This window comes from Octopus bimaculoides, chromosome 25, assembly GCF_046866305.1.
Source record: "Octopus bimaculoides isolate indiv1 chromosome 25, ASM4686630v1, whole genome shotgun sequence".
Taxonomy (NCBI): domain Eukaryota; kingdom Metazoa; phylum Mollusca; class Cephalopoda; order Octopoda; family Octopodidae; genus Octopus; species Octopus bimaculoides.
Genome location: NC_142952.1, coordinates 661,671 through 686,313, shown reverse-complemented (window position 1 = coordinate 686,313; position 24,643 = coordinate 661,671). Strand labels below are relative to the sequence as shown.

Sequence of the window (24,643 nt, the reverse complement as noted above, 5' to 3'; positions counted from 1 at the left end):
TTTTTTCTACCTCCAATAAAAGATGATTAAAAAAATAAACGTATAATTTTTTCCAAAAAAAGCCCAAAATGAAATTTAAAAAATAATACTTATGATAATAATAATAATAATAATAATAATAATAATAATAATAATAATAATAATAATAATGACAACAACAATAATAATAATAATAATAATAATGACAACAACAATAATGATCATAATAATAATGGTAATCATCATCATCAACATGATAATAATAATAATAACAATAATAATAATAGCAACAATAAGATTAATGATAAGAATTCTAAAAATAAGTAAAATGGAAAAAAAAAAAAATTCAGAAATAAATTTTAAAAAATAGCTGTTTTGAATAAACAAAATTAGATTTGAAAAAAGTATGAAGCAGAAAAAATAAAATGAATAAATTAGAAAAATAAAAAGTGAATAAAATAAAAGAAAATAATGAAGTTAAGTTTTTTTTTCATACATAGAAAAAAAAAAAGGAGAAATAAAATAAATATAAAAACAGTAAAAAATAATTTAATCGATAAAATCTCATATTTCATATGAAAGTTGCTGAGATGATTTTTGACTAAAAACTGCCTACTGCCTGTCTAATTTAGAGGAAAATATTGTTTTGTGGATTTCAAACACACACACACACATACATGTGTGTGTGTATGTGTGTGTGTGTGTATTAAAAATATATATCTGGGTGTTTGTATGTATATATATATGTATATATATATATATATATATATATATATATATATATATATATATATATATATGTTGATGGTGGTGCCCCAGCGTGGCCACAGCTTTTGAGCTGAAACAGATAAAAGAGTAACGTGTGTGTGTGTTTGTATCTTTTGCTTGTTTCAGTCATTAGATGGTGGCCATGCTGGGGAACCACCCTGAAGAATCTTTAGTCAAATGGATTGACCTTAATTTTTTTTTCTTTTTCTTAAGCCTGGCACTTATTCTATTGGTCTTCTTTGCTCCCAGTGGATCTTACAGGGACATAAACACACCAACACAAGTTGTCAAGCGGTGGTGGGGGACAAACACACACACACACACAACAGGCCTCTTCCAGTTTATGTCTCCCAAATTCACTCACAAGGCTTTGGTTGGCCTGAGGTTATAGCAGAAGATACTTGGCCCTGAAGTAGGACTGAACTGTGAATCATCTGGTAGGGAAGCAAACTTTTACCACACAGTCACACCTACACCTGTGTATATGTATATATATATATATATATATATATGGGAGAATTCACCAGCATGACGACTCCATATATATGGGATTGTCAACACTTGGTGCATCATTTAATGGAGAGTCGCCATATTCCATTCCATAGCTGCCATCTCTGAAGAGCATAGGGTTACATAATCAGATTGTTATCTAACACTCTGTTGAAACCCTAGTGCAAAACTGATTGGTAAGATCAGCAGTAATGGATATATAATACTGTATACTTCAACTGATATATCTATATCTATCTATCTCTATATATATATATATATATATATATATATATATATATATATATATATATATATATATATATATATATATATATATATACTTCTAATATAAGGATGAAAAAGCCAAAATGCAAATTGACGTGGGCAGGATTTGAAACCAGAATATTAAAGTGATATAACTGAATGCTGTGATACAGACAATTTGGGTCCAACATCTCATTCAGTTCTACCACTCCAATGAAATACCCCCCCCCCCCCCACAACACCTCCACTCTTTTAATAACTGCAACAACAACAACAACAACAATAATAATAATAATAATGAAATTAATAATTTAATAACAGTAATTTATGACATGGAAATGAAACAGTTTCTACTTTGGGATTATGGTATAGTGGAAGAAAGTAACAACAACAACAACAACAACAACGTCCTCCTCCTCCTTCCCATCATCATCGACAGCAGCAGCAGCACTGAGTAAATATCTTTAATTAGTAATAATATCATTAGATTCCTGTTTCATGGCCTTGTTCTTATTTCCATAGTTACTGATACATTGAAGTTGCCACAGACAGTTGGAGGGGACGGTGTGTGTGTGTGTGTGTGTGTGTGTGTATGGGGGAGGTTTGATGGAAGGGTGGTGGTGGTGGGGTGGAGGTGGAATGCTTTGCCAAGAGTTATAATGGCCATTGTTTTATGCAGCTTTGCTATTCTTGATATGACAAAAGAATGGAAAGATCATAAGGAATACTAATAAAAGGATTTAAATGAAGGGTGGCAAGAGGGGTGGGTGGGTGGTGAGGGTGGGGAGAAAGCAAAAGGGGTGGGCGTGCATGGGTGGGTGTAGCAGGGAGGAGAAGAGAAACAAAAGATAAAGATAGACCTACGCACATATTTATATACATGTATGATTATACATTAATCTATCTATCTATCTATCTATCTATCTATATATATATATATATATATATATACACACATCTATCTACCTACATATATAAATATGTAGATGTATATATGTATATATTCATTTATACACATACATACATGCACACACAAATGCACACATGCCCCTGTGCACACACACACATTAATATATGTAATGTGAAGAAAAAAATCAATTGATGGAAAGAACAAAATATGATAAAAGAAGGGATCAAGGGATGAAATATAAGGAAGCAACAACAACAACAGCAGGGATGAGAAAATCGAATCCTATTCTGCAGCAAATAAACAGCAATTATTAGAGACAGATTTAACTTGAACAACTGAATTGAAAAACAGAAACCCCAAAGTAGGGTTAACAACTTGCTTGAGGGTGTACAAACCTAATGGCTGAGTTAACAGACTGATTTCAAGAATATAACCCCCAGTGGTCAACCCAAACAGCTGGTTTCAGGGACCACATCACAATGGTTGGGTTAAAACTGATTTCATACACATACACCAGTGGTGGGATAAAAAGCTGATCTTATGACTGGGTCACCCTCTGATTTCAGGGGCAAAACTCAATGGTTTTATTTACAGTTAATTTTGCGGCACACCCTTCGTGGTTAACCTGAACAGCTGGTTTCAGGGATAAAGCACTAGAGTTGGGTAAACAATGACTGTGAGGGCAACAAAACCCAGCGCTTGGTTTGAATGAGTAGTTTTAGGACATAAATCCAATGAATAACTAGTTTGAGGGATGCAGGGCTTTTATTAAGTACAACATAGGTTTTGACCTGTAACATTTAAACACTAATCGATTTATATCTATTTGTCCAAATTATTTATTATATATATATATATATATATATATATATATATATATATATATATATATATATATATTTACACATCTATATATTCATACACACACATATGCACTTACCCACACACACACAATGTACCAAGCAATAATAACAGATCAAGCCATGCAAAAGAACAAAAAAAAAAAAACAGAAAACGGTAGAATAAAACTTTTAAGTCATTGCTTACCAGATTGTCACAGACATTGCCATTCTGTCGCTGCTTTCGACACCAAAGTGATTTCCAGGAAACTAACTTCCTGCCTTTGTATTTGATCTGAAATAGAAGTTTAAGGATTGACAAGTTACTGTTATTGCTGCTGCTGCTGATGATGATGATGAATATGCTAATAATAACAACAAAAACAACAACAATAATAATAATAATAATAATAATAATAATAATAAAATGATCCTTTCTTGTTTTGGTTCAAGGTTAGTGACTTTGAGAGGTGGGGAAGGTGATTATAGGGACTCAAATGCTCAACTGGTACCCACTTTTGCAGCTTGGCATGCCAATGGTTCTGCCAGCTCACTGCTTTGATAATAATAATAATAATAATAATAATAATAATAATAAAGTTTAGTCATGGTTGGAATGGCTCTGATCATAGATCTGTCTGTTGGTGCCGGATCAGAGATGACCTGGGGTTAAATACCACCGCCTCCGCCGCTGCCACCACCACCTCCGCCGCTGCCACCACCACCTCCGCCGCTGCCACCACCACCTCCGCCGCTGCCACCACCACCTCCGCCGCTGCCACCACCACCACCACTAACAACAACAACAGTTGACTGGTCTTCTTCAATACTTCAATATTTTGGCACCGTTTTCATTGATCTCTACCAATGATATTTTAGAACTGATGATCAATCTTCACTCAGTACCAGTTACCAATGATCTTGGGGACAGCAGCAAGAGAAGGAAGAAATCAAAGAACATACACAGCTCCTAAAATATCCGAATGTAACATTTCCAGCATCCATTAAAGAAATATTGGATTCATCTCAAGTTTCAAAAACAAAATTTGCAAACCATTTATTTTTTACTTTGTTTATTTTCATTTAGTTGGATTATTATTATCATTATTATTATCATTATTATTATCATTATTATTATCATTATTATTATCATTATTATCATCATCATCATCGTTGTTATGGTTGTTGTTGTTGAAACCTAAGATGTAACATAATAAGGATGACTATTTATTTATCTGGCGCTATTCTATATTTTGGCAAACAAAGAAAGTACCACATTTTGTGTTCTGTTTCCTCCTCCTCCCCTCCTTTTTTTCCTACTTCACTACTACCACCACCACCACCACCACCACCACCACTGTGGCCACGGTCTTCTTTTTCCTCACCCCCATCATCACTGCCACTGCCACCACCACCACCACTTCCTAACATGCCGACCACTCCAAGAGTGTAATGGGTGCTTTTTATGTGTCACTGGCACAGGTGCCATTTGCATGACTCTAGCAACGGCCATGACTCTGATTCCACTTGGCTTGATGAGTCTTCCTAAGTACAGCATATCACCAAAATAAAAAAAAGAAATTGCGAGCTGGATCAAAAAAAGAAAAAAGAAAAAAGCAAGTAAGTAGTGGACAGTCTGTTAGTTAGAATGATGGAAGAGGGTTAAACTTACCGATGCCCAGCCACAGCCAGACTTTTTGGAAGGATTGACCAGTTTTTTGCAGTGACTAGCCCAGGCACTTGGTGAGTTGAAAATTTCATTATTTTCTTGCCACCTGATCTTACCATTTGGAAGAAGGTCAGCAGCAAATTTCTTTCCCTGATTTAGAAAAAGAGAAAAAAAAAAAAAAAAAGGATGGTATAAATATAATTAGCCAGAATAAATCATTACTAAAATATAATTAATTCATAAAAATAATTATAAAATATAATTGCTTAATGTTGATAGTTACAAAATATAATTGGTTAATTTAACTCGTTTGAAGAATTAGAAAAAAACTAACAAGAAATCATTGTCATTTAATGTTCCCTTTTCTTTGGCTGGATGCTCTTCCTGTCACCAACTCTCACCTGTTTCCATGCAAGGTAACCCTAACCCTAACCCTAATCCCCAGTTTCCGCATTACCCACCAGATAAGGGATCGGGGGACCCTGTCAAAGGCTTTCTCCAAGTCCACAAAAGCCGAATTCCAACTTTACCATTAATCTCTAGAGTCAATAAAATGAAGAACCAGCCAGGCACTGGTTCTCCCCACTGGTTCTCCCCACTGGTTCTCCCCACTGGTTCTCCCCACTGGTTCTCCCCAAATGTTTCTGACTTTGTGCCTCTTCAAGAACAGATTATTGTCGTAATGTTCCTCGTAGCTGCCCTTGTGGCAAATAAAAGAACTGATTGTTATATGTAATGATTGAAATCAGGAAGAAAGAAGTTGGTGGGTGGGTGGGTGGAGGTCCCAGTGTTTTTACATCAGACAAAATCTGTTGGGGACCACATCAGTAGGTTGTACTTTGCATCAAAGGTTTCAGTTCACAACCATCTTTACCAGTTCCATTACTAGCTCCACCACCACAACAACAACCACCACCACCACCACCACAACCTCTACCATCTCCAGCTTAACCACTACCATCACGATCAGTGGTGGTGGGGGTATGAGTGGTGATAATAGCAATAGCAGAGGAAGTGGTAGTGCTAGGAGTGGTAGTAGGAGTAGTTAACAGATAGAAAAAAAAAAACTGTCAACAGAGAAATAAGAAGAATAAAAAAAAAATTCCAATGGAAAAAATATAAATATAAAAAAAAAATTGGAAAAGAAACATTGAACATTATTTACAGATTTATATTTCAAAGACATTTAGAAATAATACGTTGTTGCAGTTGTTGTTATGGTTGTAATGGTTATTATTATTATTATTATTATTATTATTATAATTATTATTATTATTGGTGTTTTATTAGTTGTGTTTATTTTTGTAGTTTTGGTTGTTGTTACATCTATTGCAGATGTTGCTGTTGTTGTTCTCCATTACCGAGTATTTATTGGAATCATTTCTGATGACTCTCAACATGACAGAAAGTAAAAGCCATGATTTGTAACATTCAAAGTAATCTTTAAACACAGAATGAAATACGTTTCATCTTTTTCTTATTGTATTCACACACACACACATATATATATATATATTTATGCATATATGCACACACACATATAGACACAAACACACACACACATACACATATATATGTCTATGTACACATTTATACATACAAATATAGAAAACATATTTGAGTTTACAAAAGGTAGAGGAGAAAAGTGTACAGCATGTAGTTTCAGCAGCGAAATGACCCCCTGTTAAGGCTCAGTCCGGAGTTTTGCCCCTGTTGCTCATCATATAACAAATGCAGTCAATTACACAGGCAGAACTCTGAGTCGTAACACTCAAACACACACTTCTGAGTGTGTGTATAAACATATATGTGTGTGTGTGTCTGTGTGTGTGTGTGTGTGCTGATGCCACATAAAAGGCTCCGAAGCTGGTGCCATGTAAAGAACATGCAGCACACTCTATAAAGTGATGGGTGAAGAAACCATGGTTGGAGGGGGGGGGGGGCATCAAGGTTTGGTGTGGCTCCCTGGCTTGCCAACTTCTGTCAAGTCACCCAACTGATGCCAGCATGGAAGAATGGACACGCTAAAAGAAAATACACACACAAGCATCCATAGGTACAGGTGTGGCTGTGCAGTAAGAAGCTTGCTTCTTAACACACATGGTTCCAGGTTCAGTCCCACTTTGTGGCACCTTGGGCTGACCAAAGCCTTGTGAATGGATTTGGTAGATGGAAACTGAAAGAAGCCAATCATATATAAGTATGTGTGTGTGTGTGTGTGTATGTGTATATCTTTGTGTCTGTGTGTCCCCCTCTCCAATGCTTGACAGCTGGTGTTGATGTGTTTGACTAAAATTGTTCAAGGCAGTGCCCCAGCATGGCCACAGTCCACTGACTAACGCAAGTAAAAGCTAAAAGCATGCTTAAATGATCACATAAAGAGGATGGGTTGTGAGTCTAGGAATCACAATTCCATCATTGTGACAAGGAAATAGTTTGGAGTTTGTTAGCAACAATAATAATTATAAATATAATTAATTATTAATAATAATTACTATTATAAAATTTGTCTATTGGGGGATAAATTGTTGATTTAGTATTAAGTAATTAATTAAGCAATACTTATTAATTTAGTGGTAATCATGAATTTAGAATTGGTCAGCTGTAATAATTATTAAATTGGCAAAGATTATTGATTTGGAATTAATCAACAGCTACATTAATTAATTTGGAATTAGTCAACTGTGATAATTGCTGTTGCAGACTAGCTTGGATTAGATTGCAAGAATTAGTGAAAGGTCAGCCAAAATGGCCCTTGACATTGTGAGTTCAAATCTTGTCAACGTCAATTTTGCCTTTCATCTTTTGATGGTCAATAAAATAAAGGACCACTCAAGTCCCAGGGTTGATTTAATCAACAAACCCCCCACCCCACCCTCCAAAATTTCTGAGCAAAATTCTCAGCAATATTTCTTCTGATTTTTTACACTCTTGTCGACTGGAGCAATGTGAAAAGTGTTTTGCTCAAGAACACAACACATTGGTTGGTCCAGAAATTGAAATCACAATCTCATGTTTATGAGTCCACCACGCTAACCACTAAGTCAATAAGCCTCCACTCTGATTTTACGTAAGTATTAGAAATTGCAATGAATTTTTTAGCATTGGTGTGGCTGTGTGGTTGAGAAGATTGCTTCTTAGCCATGCAATCTCAGGTTCAGTCCCTCTGAATGGCAACTTGGCCAAGTATTTTCTACCAAAGCCCTGGGCCAACCAAAACTTTGTGAGTGAATTTGGTGGACAGAAACTATAAGAAGCCTGTTGTGTGTGTGTGCATGCTTGTGTATACCCTTGTCTTGAAATCCCATGACAGTTGTACAAGGACACCATTGTCGTACAAAAGATGATGTACATTTCCAGACTTCCATGAAGAACTTGTCTGGCCACGGGAAAATTTACCTTTCCTGGGAACAGGTGAAACTCATTAAACGGGAAAGCATCAAGTAGCAAGAAAAACAAGTTCCGTCTGACCCATGCCAGCATGGAAAAGTGCACGTTTAATGGTGATGATGATGATGATGATGATGCCATATCACATCCAGGAACATCACAAGATGTTGTATTAGGAAGCAAGAGTACACATAGAAAACCCAGTTAAATACCCCGTACTCACAGACATTGTGCCCCTTCTTTTCAAACCTTATAATCCCCAAAACTAAGGAATGCTTCCAAACATGTTTGGTCATAATCTAAAAGCATGTCTGTGTAATTAAGCTACTTTTATAAATGGAATAGATTCCCATGTTTTCTTGGAGAAGTAATTCTCTGTGTTAATGCCATTCCTATCTTATTAGAATGCACATGTTATACATTAGTAACATATATATTTGTAATACAAAGTCGGGTTCCTTAGAATATACTGTGTGATTAGAATTTAGAATTTAAAAAAATTGTACTAATCCGTTGCTATTAGAAACCAATCTTTAGTTTTTTCTTCTTATTTTCTTCTTTTATTTCTCTGTACTTTGGTAATTTAAATGTTTCTAATAATAAACCAGCTTCCCCAAATCATAGCATCTGACTGTAATTTGATAATCAAAGAGTCTCATATTAATCTGGTCCTGATATCCTACTCATCCCTCTCCTCGTGCATTTCGTTTCCATTATAAAACTATTTCTCTACAACTTTCCTACAACATGACTACACACACACACACATCAGAGAGAAAGATAGGTAGATAAACTGTGACCCAAGGAAAAATATACACACGTACAAAAGTTACGAGTGAAAAATCTCACCTCGCACTCAGTAAGTGTTTTATAATGATGCAGACATGCACATAATACACATGACTACACACTCACACACACACTCACACACTCACACGTATACATTTATATGTGCATGTATGCATGAATATATGTCTGTATGCATGTGATGAGTTCCTTCCAGGTTTTGTCTACCAAATTTCACCCACAAGCCATTGGTTAACTTGTATCTATAGTTTCATATTACTTTGAATTAATCCTGCATTATTTTGTAGCTTCTAGATTTTGATGACATGATTGCTTACTTTTAGAATGACATTGTAGGGTAGGTGTGAGAGGCCAGATCTGGCCAGTTTGAACATAAAACAAGGCTGGATATTTTGGCTGCTTTAAATGTTAAAGGGTTAAGCGTGGAGCCATCCTTGGGGAGCTTCAGTCGTGTAATTAATAAATTTTCATCATGAGAAGTGATTGGTAGCTTCTCACGCAGTTTTCCCCCATTTCTTGAGAAAGGGTTGCAGTGAGCGCCCTCTACCTTTACTGATGGCACAACAGTGGGGAGAGGGGAGGAGAAAGAGAAGAAGGGTGGGGAACTGACCGGTGCTTTATTTATCTTAAATGTTGACCCTGAGAGGATGAAAGGTAAAGCTGACCTCAGTTGGATTTGAAATCAAAGCCCAGAGAGTTGAAACAAATACCACAAGGTTATTCTATCCTGCTAATTCCTTATTCACCTACACACACACACACACACATCATATGTGTGTGTATCTGTGAATGTTTGTGGTTCTGTGTGTATATGATTGCCTCTGTATGTGTGTGTGTATAAGTATATCTATATACACACACAGAAGCAAGTATGTGTGTATTTAATGGTAATTTTGTATAAAACATACAACAGCTCAGAGTTCCTACATTCTATAGAAATATTCCCAAGCCACAAAGGAAGTTTTATTCTCCAGTTTAAGACAACATTGCTGCATAAATTCTATATGAAATGCCAAACCAATACCACCGGCTGCTCTACAAAGGCCATTGAAACAAAGACGGAATGCCATATAACATTTCCTCAAAATGAATTGTTCTTCAAATGAAGACATTTTACACCATTATCAGTGTGTGTGTTTGTGTGTGTGTGTGAGTGTTTATGCATGAATAATACAGGAAACTATGTGTGTATATATGTATCTCAATGAATATAAATAGTTGTCTATATTATGTATGTGTGTGTGTAGGCATATATAAATATCTATATCTATATATATATATATAGAGAGAGAGGGAGGTAGTGAGATATGTGTGTATGTGTGTGTATGTATTATGTATGTGTGTATGTATACACACACATACATCAAATATATATATGAGATCAATAAAATATCTGACTGAAGAAGTAAGTACACATGTCAATAGGATTGATTTAAAACCCTTGAAGGCAGTGCTCCAGTTTGGCCAGATTTTAATGATTGCAACCAGTTAAACAATAAAAGGTTATTTTCAAATGTGATAATGTGTGTGTGTAAACACACAGACACACACGGCTGTGTAGTGATTTGGATAGAGTCCTGCTGAAACAATTAACTCTTAGCCTCTGAACTCACGTACATTGAGGGTTGCTACAATGCACTGGAAAAACTAAGGGATCACTTGGGGTTCTAAAACTCCTAGTATTATGAGGTGTTTGCCACTTTCGCCTCCAGGTAAGGGTTGGTGTCAGGAAGAGTATCCAGCCATAAAAAAATCTGTCTCACCATAGCTTTTTGTTCAACCCACTGCAAGTATGAGCTGTTGATGTTAAAGGGTTAAGTCAAGGCTTTGGCAAAAGACATTTTCTCAAGGTGCCATGCAGTAGAATTGAACCTGGAACCATGAAGTTGCGTTGCAAAGGAAACCGTCAAACCACACATCCATGCATGCAGATGCGATTTAAACCTCCATTGCCCTTACATAACATGCAAGTGACAGAAAGGAGTTGAACAAAACACACACACATACACACACACACACACACACACACACACACACACATTGAGATAATAATCGCATTGGAATAGGAAGAAATGAAACTTAACAAAACACACAAAAAACAAACATTAAAAATATTTGGAAAGATAATTAAGAGAAGAAAATAGAAATAAATGAAGATTAAGTAATTTCAATGCAGTGGTAACGCTAACAACAACAACAACAACAACAACAACAACAACAACAACAACAACAACAACAACAACAACAACAACAGCAGCAGCAGCAGCAGCAGCAGTAATGCTCAGAACATCAACAACACAAACAACAAAAACTAACAATATTGACAGCAGCAACAATTGTAGTAACGGCAACAGTGACATGAACAATAACATTGACAACAACAACTCAACAAAAACAAATTCATTAACTTCAACAGCAACAACAAAAATGATAATGAAAAGCAGAACATTGCCAGCAACAAGCAGCCGTGATAGCAACATTAACAGCAGCAATCACAACAGGAACAGGTGTAGGAAGAGGAACAACAACATCAACATTGACAAATGCAACAACAACAACATGACAGTAATGTAGAAAAAAAAACAAATAATTAAAAACAAGTGCAAGAAATTACCTGCTAACCTCTAAGACAGAAGGAATATGTGTGGGGGAAAATCAATATGTGTGATTGTGTGTGTGTGTGTGTGTGTGTATGTGTGTGTGAGTGTATGCACATATCAATGTATGTGCATGTATGTGTGTGTGTGAATTATGTGTATATTTGCATGTGTGCGTGTATATGTATATTTGAATGGGTGAGTGTGTGTAAGTACGAGTGTGTTTGTATGTACATGTATATGTGTGTGTATGTATATGCCTGTGTGTGCATGAGAGAGAGAGAGAGAGAGAGAATGTGTGTGTGAGTATGTATGCATATGTGAATGCGTGAGAGTAAGTGTATGTGTGAGCACATTACATGTGTGCAAATGTGTGTGAGATTGAGGACATACGTGTGAGTATGTATGTGCGTGTATATATCATACATACACAGAATTATGTGTGTGTGTGCGTGTGTGTGTGTGTATGCATGTGCGAAGCAAAAAAAAGAAAAAGAAAAGGAGAAGGAAATGTGTTTATAAACAATATCTGTGATGAGAGCAAATGTTTGCCTTTGCTGTTGAGATGATGATGGCAGCTGTGACAGAGGTCTGGTTGAGATTTTGATTTTTCTAATCTGGGTTGGCGTTGGCAAAGTTCTCTTCTTTGGAAAGCACTCACGGAACAAGCTTTTAGCAGGGAAAAATGCAAATTTTCTTAGGCATATAATTTCTCCCCATCACCCTCACTCACTCTCTCTCTTCCTCCCCCTCATCACTGTCTCATCTCCAACCCCTTTTCTCTCTCTTATTTGATGACGTTTCTTTTCTCTCTCTCTCTCTCTCTCTCTTGCTTATCATGTTGTCTCTCTCTGTCTCACTCTCAAGTCTCTTTCACTCTCTCTCTCTTCCCCCTCTCTCTTTCTGTCACATGTCACTTTGTAAAACCATCAGCACTTTTTTGGTTTTGGAATCGGTTGGCTTTCCTTTCTTTCTTTCTTTCTTTTATTTTTTTTTCTATATTTTTGTTTGGTTTGTTTTGCCATTTTTTGTTGGTATTGGTTCAGAAATTAAATGAGAGAAGACATCACAGAAGGTTGTTAAAAGTTAAATAGTAATAAAGGGGTGGGGGAGTGGGGGTGGGGGAGTGGGGGTGGGGGTGGGGAGCCCTAAGAAAAACAAAAACCTCAAACAAAACACACAAATATACAGAATCTTCTGTCCCCCCCGCCAAAAAAAGAAGAGGTAGATATGTTATTAAGGAAAGAAACAGTAAAATTCGGTATCGACCACCCCACCGCCATCCTACCCAGATACAAAAAAACGGGGGGGGGGGGGGATTTAAAAAAACAGATGGAAGAGACAACAGGAGGAATATAGGATGATGACAATACAATGCTATATTGTATTTAATCAAATTTCTTTCTCTTCATGAAGGAAAAAGAATATATAAAAAAAAAAAACAGAAAAAAATGGGAGAGAAAAGAAATTAAGAAGAAAAAAGTGAAGAAAAAAAAAAACGCTTTCGAAATTTGGGTTGAAAATAAATATAATGAAAGAATGAAATGAAAAAAAAAATTCAGGAGGAAAAGAAAAATCTTAAAAAATTAAACAATATTTAAAGAAGGGGAATTGGGTGTGTGTGTGTGTGACATGGAAAAGTCATAAAAATGAATGATATATATATATATATATATATATATACACACACACACATACACACATATAATACATACATACAGACATATGTGTGTAACCCCACTCTACATTTATATATACATATATATATATATATATATATATATATATATGTGATAATACATCAAGTCACTTAAAATAGTGGAAGGCGGTGATATATATATATATATATATATATATATATATATATATATATATACATATATATATATATATACATATATATATATATATACATATATATATATATATATATATATATACATATATATATATACATATATATATATATATATATATATATACATATATATATATATATACATATATATATATATATATATATATATACATATATATATATACATATATATATATATATATATATATATACATATATATATATATATATATATACATATATATATACATATATATATATATATATATATACATATATATACATATATATATATTAAGAGAGAGGGAGAGATAGAGAGAGAGAGAGAGAGAGAGAGAGAGAGAGAGAGAGCAAGAGAGAGAATGTGTGTGTGTGTGTATAGATGACAAGGAAGGAAGTTGGTGGTCAGGGGAGTTTCGAATAATATCTGTAATATTTGAATGGGGCAGAAGAGAAATGAAATAAAATACATTATGATGATGATGATGATGATAAGGTATTTGGCAGGCAGCAAAGTTAGGGTAACTTCAAGTTTAAATACAAATGTGTGTGTTCAGGATTAATCATATAGATATAGTCCACAGGCATGGCAGGGTAGTTAAGAAGCTCAGTTTGCAATCATGTAGCTTCAGGTTCAGTCCCATTGCTTGGCACCTTCAATAAGGGTCTTCTCCTACAAACCTTGGACCAACCAATGCAGTGTTAGTGAATTTGGTAAGCAGAAACTGTATGGAAGCTCGTCATATATATGTGTGTTCCTTCCCCTAACCACTTGACAACAACAAGTGCTGTTTGTGTTTCGTTAGTTCACGTTACTCATTTTAAGGAGCACAGGGCCCAGTTCCCTGGTGTGTATCTAACGTTTTGAGCGGAGCTCTGCATCAGAAATATAGGAAAAGTCCAAAGAAGGGAAGACAGAGAAAGAAAATCGTCAACGATGCACACGCAGCCACATGCAGACAACCAAGGGGAGTTTTGCACTTTCTTGCTGAAGAAGCTGCACAGGTGATTTGTTTTTAGTGATCAAATGATTGTGCAGTACATTAGTACCCTTCCAGGTGTGCAATGTTCCACACATCAGGTGTTGAAGTGATCACAGAGTAATGTGAAATGAAGTGTTTTGCTCAAGAACACAACACACCGTCTGGTTCGGGAATGAAAACCATAATCTCATGATAACCACTAGGCCATGTGCCCTCACATGCACAAACACAGATGTTTACAACTGATTTATTTATACTGTTTCTACAGATCAAAAATATTAGTTTCTGTTGAACCCTATAACAGGGTGAAAGCATAGTCTCTTTGCTAAAACTTTTACATCTATTTAAATATAATACTATTCATATAAACATACATATATTGTGTGTATTGAAAAGTTTTTCATATTCACTTGGTCCTTTATATTTAGTTTGGAACATTAACCTTCCTAAGTCTATTTATGTTTAAAGACCTTCACTACCTCATCAAAACTAATAAGGAAATATGAATAATCGTTAATAAAAAAAAAGATTAAACTCAAGTAGTCATGTCGTCTATATAATATGCCGGGGAAAATGCTGTTTCATATATATATACATATATATATATATATATATATATATATATATATACACACACACACACACACATATGTATGTATATACACAAACACTCGCACAAAGTAAATTGTAGTACTAATACTAAAGAATGGCAATAATAATAATAATAATAATAATAATAATAATAATCTAACAGCAACAATAATTTATCATTAAAAATAAAACAACATAAACGACAATATAGTATAATTTTTTTAAAAGGAAAAAAATAGGTAAAGGTGGGAGATGATAGGGGTGGAGGTGAGGAAAGAGTGATCGCAATTTTACTGCCAGAAAACTAAAGTCAATTGTTTTGTTGATAAAATAGAATGAAATAGAATAAAAAATGACTTCTCCCTCACCACCAGTTAACAGATTTGATTTTATTCGTTGTATTTTTTAATGTTTTTGGTTAATTCTTCTTTCTTTCCACCTTTTTCTTAGCTAAGATAAAATGCAGTAACTTGAAATGGGTTATTTTAGATCTGACAACCGACAGTACAACAGACGGACATAAGTCAGTCGACATTTAAAGAAAGTAGACTTGTCGACTGCCGAACAAGTCAATAAATAAAATCAATAGAAAATGGATAAAAAGGTTGGGGATTTCTGTGGGGAAGGCTTTTGTTCAGTTTAGTTTGAAAAAAAAAAAATAATAATACAGGATAGGAAGAAATATTTTTTTATGAGGAAGGGAGAGAGACAGCATGTCGGATCTCGTCAGTTGATAGTCGAAGACAATCAACTGCCCAACAACTCATTAAAATCGTTAGAAAATGGGTGAAAAGGTTGGGGTTTTTTGTGGGGAAAGTCTTTTGTTCAGTTTTGTTTTCTACAAAATACAGGAGCCGAAAGAAATATTTAGGAGAGAGAAAATGGTACAACTACATAGTTTCTGGGTTGGTCAAGTATCTTCTACTACAGAAGTGGGGATGACAAAAGCCTTGTGAGTGGATTTAGTAGACGGAAACAGCGAGAAACCCGTTGTGTGCAATATATATGTATGTGTGCATCTTTGTTCCCCACTGATGCTTGTAACTGGTGTAAGTTTGTTTATGACTTGTGACTTAGTAGTTCAGCAAGAGAGATCAATAGAATAAATACCAGGCTTCAAAGAGGAGAAAAGAAAAAGTACTGGGGTGAATTCTGTTGACCAAAACCCTTCAAAGTGGTGCCCCAGCAATGAGTGAAACAAGTAAAAGATAAAATCCCCAAAACTGAAAAATAATTCTTACCAAGTATTCCAAAGAGAGACAACCTCCACCGGACTCTATGACACCATCCTTCATCAACATATTCAGCGTTATGCCACGACCTCGTCCACATCCCATACCAGCACCGGATGCATTCGAACCACTTCCTCTTCCAACACCTCGTGCAGTCGTGCCGCCAGGTGCTGTGATTCTTCCGCTATTTTTACTGCCAGGCCTGCTGTTCGAACAATCAATCATTTCTTGCGATTTGTGATATTTCGACGACAGCAGATGGTGTTGCCTCTGCTGTTGCTGCAGCAGGGGCTGTTTCAAATAGAGTTTGTGTGGATCAGGTAAAGACAATGGGGTTTCTATTTTGTTACTTCTCATCAGATTCCTATCATGCGATTGTGTTGTAAACCTCATCTTAATGCCATTACCATTTTTATTGTTATTATTGTTATTATGATTATTATTATTATTGTTGTTGTTGTTGTTGTTGTTGTTGTTGTTGTTGTCGTCACTGTTGTTGTTGTTGTTCTCCAAAGTGGAGACAAGCATCCGTTTCGGGCTGCTAACTCTGTGTGTCTCGTCATCACCCATTTCCTCACTCTCTGCCTCCTCCTCTCTCTCTTCTTCCTCTTCCTCTTCCTCTTCCATTTCTGCTGCTTCTTCCATTGTTGCTTCTCTTTCTTCTTCTTCCTCCTCTTCTTCTTCTACTTCTTCTTCTTCCATTTCCTCCTCTACCGCCTCATCAGCTTCACCGATATCTCCGTCCTCTTCGTCTTCTGGTTCACCGCTATCATTGATGTTGCTACACCTATAGCTATTGCCGTTCTCTTCCAACGAGGGACTTAGTCGATCCATTTCAACATCTTTCAATTTCTCAATGCTGTTTTCTGTAAAATAAAAAAAAATTGAAAAAAAAAATGTAATTAGTAATAATAATAATAATAATAATAATAATAATGGTTTCAAGTTTTTCCACAAGGGCAACAATTTTGGTGGGAGGGGATGAGTTAATTACTTTGACCCCCAATGTTCAGCTGGTCCTTATTTTATTGACCCCAAAAGGATGAAAGGCTAAGTCAACCTTGGCAGAATTTGAACTCAGAATGGAGCAATGGGTGAAATACTGCTAACTATTTCGTCCAGCGTGCTAATGATTCTGCCAACTCACCACGTTAAACAACAACATCAACAACAATATAATAATAATAATGGTTTCAAATTTTGGCACAGGGCCAGCAGTTTATGTGGCAAGGGGGAAGTCGATTACATTATGATGATGATACTGATAATGGTTTCAAATTTTGGCACAGGGCTAGCAGTTTTGGGGGAGGGGTAAGTCAATCACATCGACCCCTGTGTTCAGCTGGTACTTATTTTTATCGACCCTGAAAGGATGGAAAGCGAAGTTGACCTTGGCAGCATTTGAACTCAGAACATAAAGACAGGTGAAATGCAGCTAAGCGTTTTGCCCAGCATGCTAACAATTCTGCCAGCTGGAGCCACCTTAATTATAACAACAACAACAAGAATGAGAGAGATTTTAGGGAAAAGAATAGTTGATTCTATTAACGTCAGTACTTGATTGATACTTTATTTTGTAAAGAGGTGACAGAGATAGAAACAGTCATCAGAGAGAGAAGAGGATGGGGAGGATGAGGGAGAAGGAAGAGAGAGAGAGAGAGAGAGAGAGAGAGAGAAGTCAAGCAAGAAGTGAGAAAAAGGGAAAACATGGTAGAAAGAGAAAGTAAAAAGAAAGAAGAGAATTCAATGTTTTGGACGTTTATTACAAAAGCTCAATGTTTTGAACAGTGACTCTTTGTCAAGAAAAGAACACTCAATGTTTTGGACAGTGGCTCTTTATCAAGGACAGGGGAAAAGAAAATGGATGAAAAAAGGAAATGAATGTGAAATGGAAAGTTATTCTTTAGTTGAAGTTTTAATGATGGTAAAGACTGGTAGGAAGGAGCAACACACACACACACACACACACACACACACACACACAGAGGAATAAAGACATACCTAAATAAATACATACAGGCACACACCAACATATGAATGTGCATATGTGTGTCTCTATATACATATGTATGTATACACAAACGCATATATACATGCATCCATAAACAAATACACTGCCAACTTCACCACCACCACCACCACCACCACCACCACCACCACCACCACCACCACCACTACCCTACCACATGTTGTTGTTGTTGTTGTTGTTGTTGTTGTTTCTTTTATTCTTTTCTTATTTTCGCTTGTTTGTTTCATTTAAGAAATTGTACCAGAATCCATCTAAATGATGAATGACATTAAATTAAGAATAGCTTCCAGAAAATTCCATTAGGAATCATGGAATAATGAGAAAACCAATTTGTAAATGTGGCAATACTGATGATATAAAATGCAAACTTAAAGAACATGATTAATTAAGTTTTAATATCCAAAACGATCATAATTCCAAAGAACTTTACAATTAGACTTATTCCCCACCCCCCATGCACAATCGTCGGCTGTTTGCTGTTGATTTCTTTAATCATTTTAAAAGCAAATCTTTTTGAGATAACTCTAAGATTACCAAGGGCTGCTGCCTGTCCCCGGGGTTCTTCCCCCACTCCCACTCTGTATTTGTTGTTGTTATGTAGCACCAGGGCTGTCCTGATCTAGGAGATGAGAAGATGATTTATGAGCAAAAGCACTCCAGCCGGGAATATTCTTGTGTTTGGTTGGGAATATCAGGAACTACATTTTCTATGCATTCTTCCTTCTTAAAAAACCCCAAAAAACCTTGCTATACTTGGAACCATCCCTGAGTTGGTTCTACAGTTTGAATTGAATCGGGTATCCATGTGTATATATACATTTGTCTATGAATAGATGCATTGGTGTAACAATATAAGCCTATTTACAATAAATATCAAAGGCTGACATGCTAGCGGTGGTCAGTGATTGGTCAGTGATTGGTCAGATGTGGGCTTTTGTATCAATGAAATCCTGAATACTGAACATTTACAAATACTCCCTACACACACACACACACACACACACACACACACACACACACACACACACATGTATTGAGGTGGTGTTAGGAAGGACGTCCATCCATCGAGACCAGGGGCAAAAAAGTGCAGCATTATTATCTGAGTCATCTGTGAGAGTAGTAATTCCAAAGAAAAGCTGACCAGAGCCATGACATCCAGTCCAAGTAATCCCAGCATCATAATGAGAAGGAGATGATGAATATATATATATATAGTCTTCTATTGTTTCAGTCATTTGACTGCGGCCAAGCTGGGGCACCACCTTCAGTTGAGCAAATTAACCCCAGGACTTATTCTTTGTAAGCCCAGTACTTATTCTATCAGTCTCTTTTGCCAAACAACTAAGTTACGGGGATGTAAACACCAGTATCAGTTGTCAAGCGATGGAGGTAGGGACAAACACAGACACACACACTCATATATATATACATGATGGGTTTCTTTTAGTTTCCATCTGCCAAATCCACTCACAAGGCTTTGGTTGGCTTGAAGCTATAGTAGAAGACACTTGCCCAAGGTACCATGCAATGGGACTGAACCTGGAACCATGTGGTTGGCAAACAAGCTACTTACCACACGGCCACTCCTACATATATATACATGCACTACTCTCTCTCTTACACACACACACACACACATACACACACGCATATATATATGTAGATGATAGATAGATAGATAGATAGATATATAAATGGATAAATATATAAATAGATAGATAGATAGATAGATAGATAGATAGATAGACAGGTATGTAGGTACACACAGAGACATACATATACACACACACACACATGCTATGAACAGTTTAGTAAACAAGAGACAACACATAAAATGCTAACAAAACAAAAAAAAATACACACACACACAAACACAGATACATACACACTCCTGTATACAAATATCCACAGACCTCTCGACACCCCAACTTCAAACACACATTTCAAACACATGCATACACACACACACACACACACACACACACACACAGATGGAAACATACACACACACGGATGCAAACACACACATGAGCACACACATACATGCACACATGCATGAAAACAAAAGCTAAACAGCAGAAAAAAGCAATAAAAAAACCAACTACTCCCCCCCCACCACCAGACACACATACGCACACCAAAATGGCTGCTTAATTCTATTTTTCAAATTAAAAACTATATTTCTGTCCTAATTACTGAGTTAGCTTCTCTTGATAACGGTCATTACAATATTTATGCATTTTAAGTGGAATAAATCACACTCGCAAAATGACAGACGCTATCAAATGCATTCTTCTCATATAAAACATGAAATTATTGCTGCATACCATCTATTTCATTAAGGAATTTAAAAATGGACTGCAATATAATATGTAATGTATATAATCTGCAATAAACTATACATATATATGTATATATATATATAATTATACATACATATACATATTACATGTGTGCGTGTATATATATATATATATATATATATGTGTATGTGTGAACATGTATGTGTGTTTAAGCGTTTGAGGTTTTAGTGGGCTTGTGTGTATGTGTATACACACACACACATATACACACATAGGTATGTGTGTGTGAGTACAAATACAAGTTTATATAAACATACACACACACGAGCGCACACACATACATACATGCATATACAAATGCATGTGTATGTAAATATAAACAAAAACACATATAACTATATATACACACAGACACACACAGGCATTCATCCACAAACACACAAACATACATACAAACAAAAATATTTCTTATTCCTACAATGAAAGCCATAAAGATGGTGTAATTTTAGAAAAGGGAAAAAATAAATTACCACCACCACCACCACCACCACCACCATCAACAGCAACACCACTATAAACATAACTATAATTCCAATGCCTGATACTAACAGATTATTTCTGTTTAAAGGTAGACAGGTAGGTTTCAAGGTAGGAGATTGGGGGGGGGTAGGAGAGAGAGGAAGGAATATATATACACACATACACACATACATACATACACACATAAAGATAGAGAAAACTATAAACATATACATATACATATATATATATATATATATATATATATATATATATATATACACATGCATACATAGATAAATAGAGAGCGAGAGAGAGAGTGAGAGAGAAAGAGGAAGAGGGAAAAATGATATATGTATATCTGTGTGCGTAGATCTATATATATATATATATATATATATATATATATATATATGTATGTATTTGTGTGTGTGTATACACACACACGAAGTCAGGTAGAGAGAAAGAGAGAGAGAGAGAGAGAGAGGGAGAGAGATAGAGGGAGAGAGAGGGAGAGAGAGGGAGAGAGAGAGAGGGAGAGAGAGAGAGAGAAAAGACAATAATATACACATGTACACATATAGACACACACACTAAGTTAGACAGGTATGGAGATGGATAGATAGATAGATAGACAGAAGAGAGGGAGAGAGAGAGTGAGTGTGAGAGAGAGAGAGAGAGAGAGAGAGAGAGAGAAAGAGAGATAGAGAGAGAGAGAGTGTGTGTAAATTGAACCTGCATATCTGATTTTAGTTGATAGCAATGCATTTATGGATGTAACTGGCTACAAGCTGTGGCAGTTGGTGAGGAGGGTTGAAGGCAGATTTTTCTGAAAATATATTTTATTGAATGTATTTCTAGATATTTCTCCATGTGGAGGTGGAGGTGACGGCAGCCAGCATGGTATAAAAGGAAAACATAAAACATACCCTCCCTCCCTCCCTTTTACCCCCCACCCCAACAACGACAAAAACAACAAAAACAAAAAAAAAAATGCAAAAAAGGGGGAAGAAATTTGTAGAAGCAGTTAAGTCTGCCATGAATGCCACTTTACAAATATGTTTACTATATTTAGAGAGCAAATTTTTTCTCCATTTAATAAGAAATAAAAATTAAAAGAAAAAAAAAAAGAAAAGAAATTTAAGGAAAAAAAAAATTTTTCTAAATTTCATTTTGAAGGCTTCTTTCTTATACAAGATAGAAATCTATAACGGAAAGAACTGCCAAAAATACATAGCACCGTTTATTTGATTTCCATTTTATTTTATATCATTTTATGCCTTTTTTTTTTAGTGGGTTCAATGAAAATAAACTGAAGGTTTAAGATAGATTTACTTGTCTTCAGTAAATGTTGTTGCTTTCGTTGTTGTTGTTTAACCCCTAAATTAAGCCGTGATGAAGGAGATAGGCAATCAAAAATGTTTCAGCTGTGATTGAACAGATCTATGGCCAAACGTACTCCAAATGGGACCATCATGACTTCTATTTTTCAGACATTGTGTAGAAGATGGACTGGTAGAATTGATGTTGCGTTAAAAACAAAATACCAGTCATGTACGGGGGTCAATGGTATTGGCTACTCACCCTCCCCTCAAAATTCCTGGCTTTGTACCTCAATTAGAAACAATTATTTACACCTAACAAATATAGGTACAAGTATGGCTTTGGGGTGAAGAAGATTGGTTCAATCCCACTGCATGGCACCCCTGTGTTCATGAAAAATTTAATCCAGCTTCCCATGTATCTGAAATAGACAGGCCAGCCCATGACAAATCTGACAAAAGGGGAACCCGCAGAACTACCAGCTAACGAACTGCATCTGAAAGTTGGCACGCCAATTATGCTGCTAAGGAATTTAGATGCTCCAATAACGTGCAATGGTACGCGGATGATTATCTAAAAATTGTGCTCCCGAGTTCTGTAGGCAACAATCTTGAATGAACCGGCCGCTGGCTAAGACATAGTTATAACTCCCATGTCCCTTACCCACTCCGATACGACCTACAAGTTTAAACAGATGCAATTTCCCATCAAACTGCTTTCCCATGACAATCAACAAGGCGCAGGGACAATCAGTGCAAGCGGTTGGTTTGAATCTGACAGATAAAGTATTCTCACACGCACAACTGTATGTTGGCTGTCTCCAGGGTCTTTCTAATTGTGCACCTGAGGAAAGGACAAAGAATGTTGTCTACCAAGAGGCACTCCAATGATAACAACGGCAACTTCAACTGCTCTAATTTCAACTCCGCAATTTTTTCACCGTCCTGTCAGCCCATGTAAGTCCAGTCTTGCTTTGCTCTCCCTACTAACTCACCATGACATTCTTTTTTTTCTACCAAGATCCGTCACCCAAACACCACTTCGTATCCACTTCGTATCCACTTCTTCCTCTTTTTAATGTCTTCGTTTCTCTCTTCGCATCACTCTCTGACTGGGTGAAACCGGGCTTAGCTGCTAGTAGATATATATATATATATATATATATATATATATATATATACACATACATACAAAGTATTGGGGTTTAGTTCACAGGTGATCTAAACGATTAGGTACGCTAGGTAAGTGCTGTAATGGATTACCAGGGCTCCAAGCTTATAGCAGAGACGATAGTTATGGAGCCATTGTAGATTTCCGATGCAGCGGATATATAATTGTTAAAGAGGACAATAAGCATTAAGGCAAGGCAAACATCTCAGGTTAACCCTGTTTTAGTTGATCTCAGTGCAAAAGCATCCCATCCGGTCTTCTTGAATATTTAGAACCACATTGTCTAAAATCTAAAAGTAGGGTGTTTATTTGAGGGACATTTTGCTGCTCTTTCTAGCAAACCAAGAAACAAAATAGAGGCTCCTTTCTTAAGAGAGTTTGGAGTAATATGAAGGAGACTTGACTACTATGTCTAGCAAGCCAAGCTGCAGCATAGAGGCTTCTACTTTGGCTCATAATAGTGTCTTTCCTGCCCCTCCTTGAAGTGATAGAGGTTTACTCAAAGGAGATTTGGCTGTTATGTTTAGCAAGCAAAGCAATAGCGCAGAGGTTCCCACATTGGCTCGTTGAGTTCTTTTTTTTTTTCCACTTTGTGTCTTCTCAATTTTAAGAATGTGATTTGAGGGATGTTTTAGCTGCTGTTTATAGCACGCTGAATGACTGCATGAAGGGTGCTGTTGTTGGTTGAGAATCTTTAGATTAGAAGTGAAGGATAGGAGAGATGGAGAGATGGAGGGAGAGAGAGAGGCAAAACAAGGGAGGGAGTGAGGGAGGGAGGAAAAGAGAGAGAGAGAGAGAGAGGGAGAGAGAGAGAGAGAGGGAGAGAAGGAGAGAGAGGGAGAGAAGGAGAGAGAGAGGGAGGTAGAGGCTCCTGCACTGGCTTGGAATAGGATCCCTTGGGGTGGGGTCTTTTCTTTCTG

The 24,643-nt window shown here is 36.2% G+C and overlaps 1 protein-coding gene across 2 annotated transcripts in view; it reads right to left on the bottom strand.

Annotated features, from left to right (window-relative positions):
- LOC106870888 (uncharacterized) overlaps window positions 1-24,643 on the bottom strand; it is a 141,608-nt gene that overhangs the window by 12,478 nt on the left and 104,487 nt on the right. For both annotated transcript variants that reach the window (XM_089341819.1, XM_089341818.1), the window contains 3 exons: window positions 16,389-17,245; window positions 4,925-5,071; window positions 3,461-3,547 (listed from right to left, as the gene is read on the bottom strand). In XM_089341819.1, the coding sequence (XP_089197945.1) occupies window positions 3,461-3,547; window positions 4,925-5,071; window positions 16,389-17,213 (1,059 nt within the window). In that variant the 5' untranslated portion in view covers window positions 17,214-17,245. The remainder of the gene's footprint in view (window positions 1-3,460; window positions 3,548-4,924; window positions 5,072-16,388; window positions 17,246-24,643) is intronic.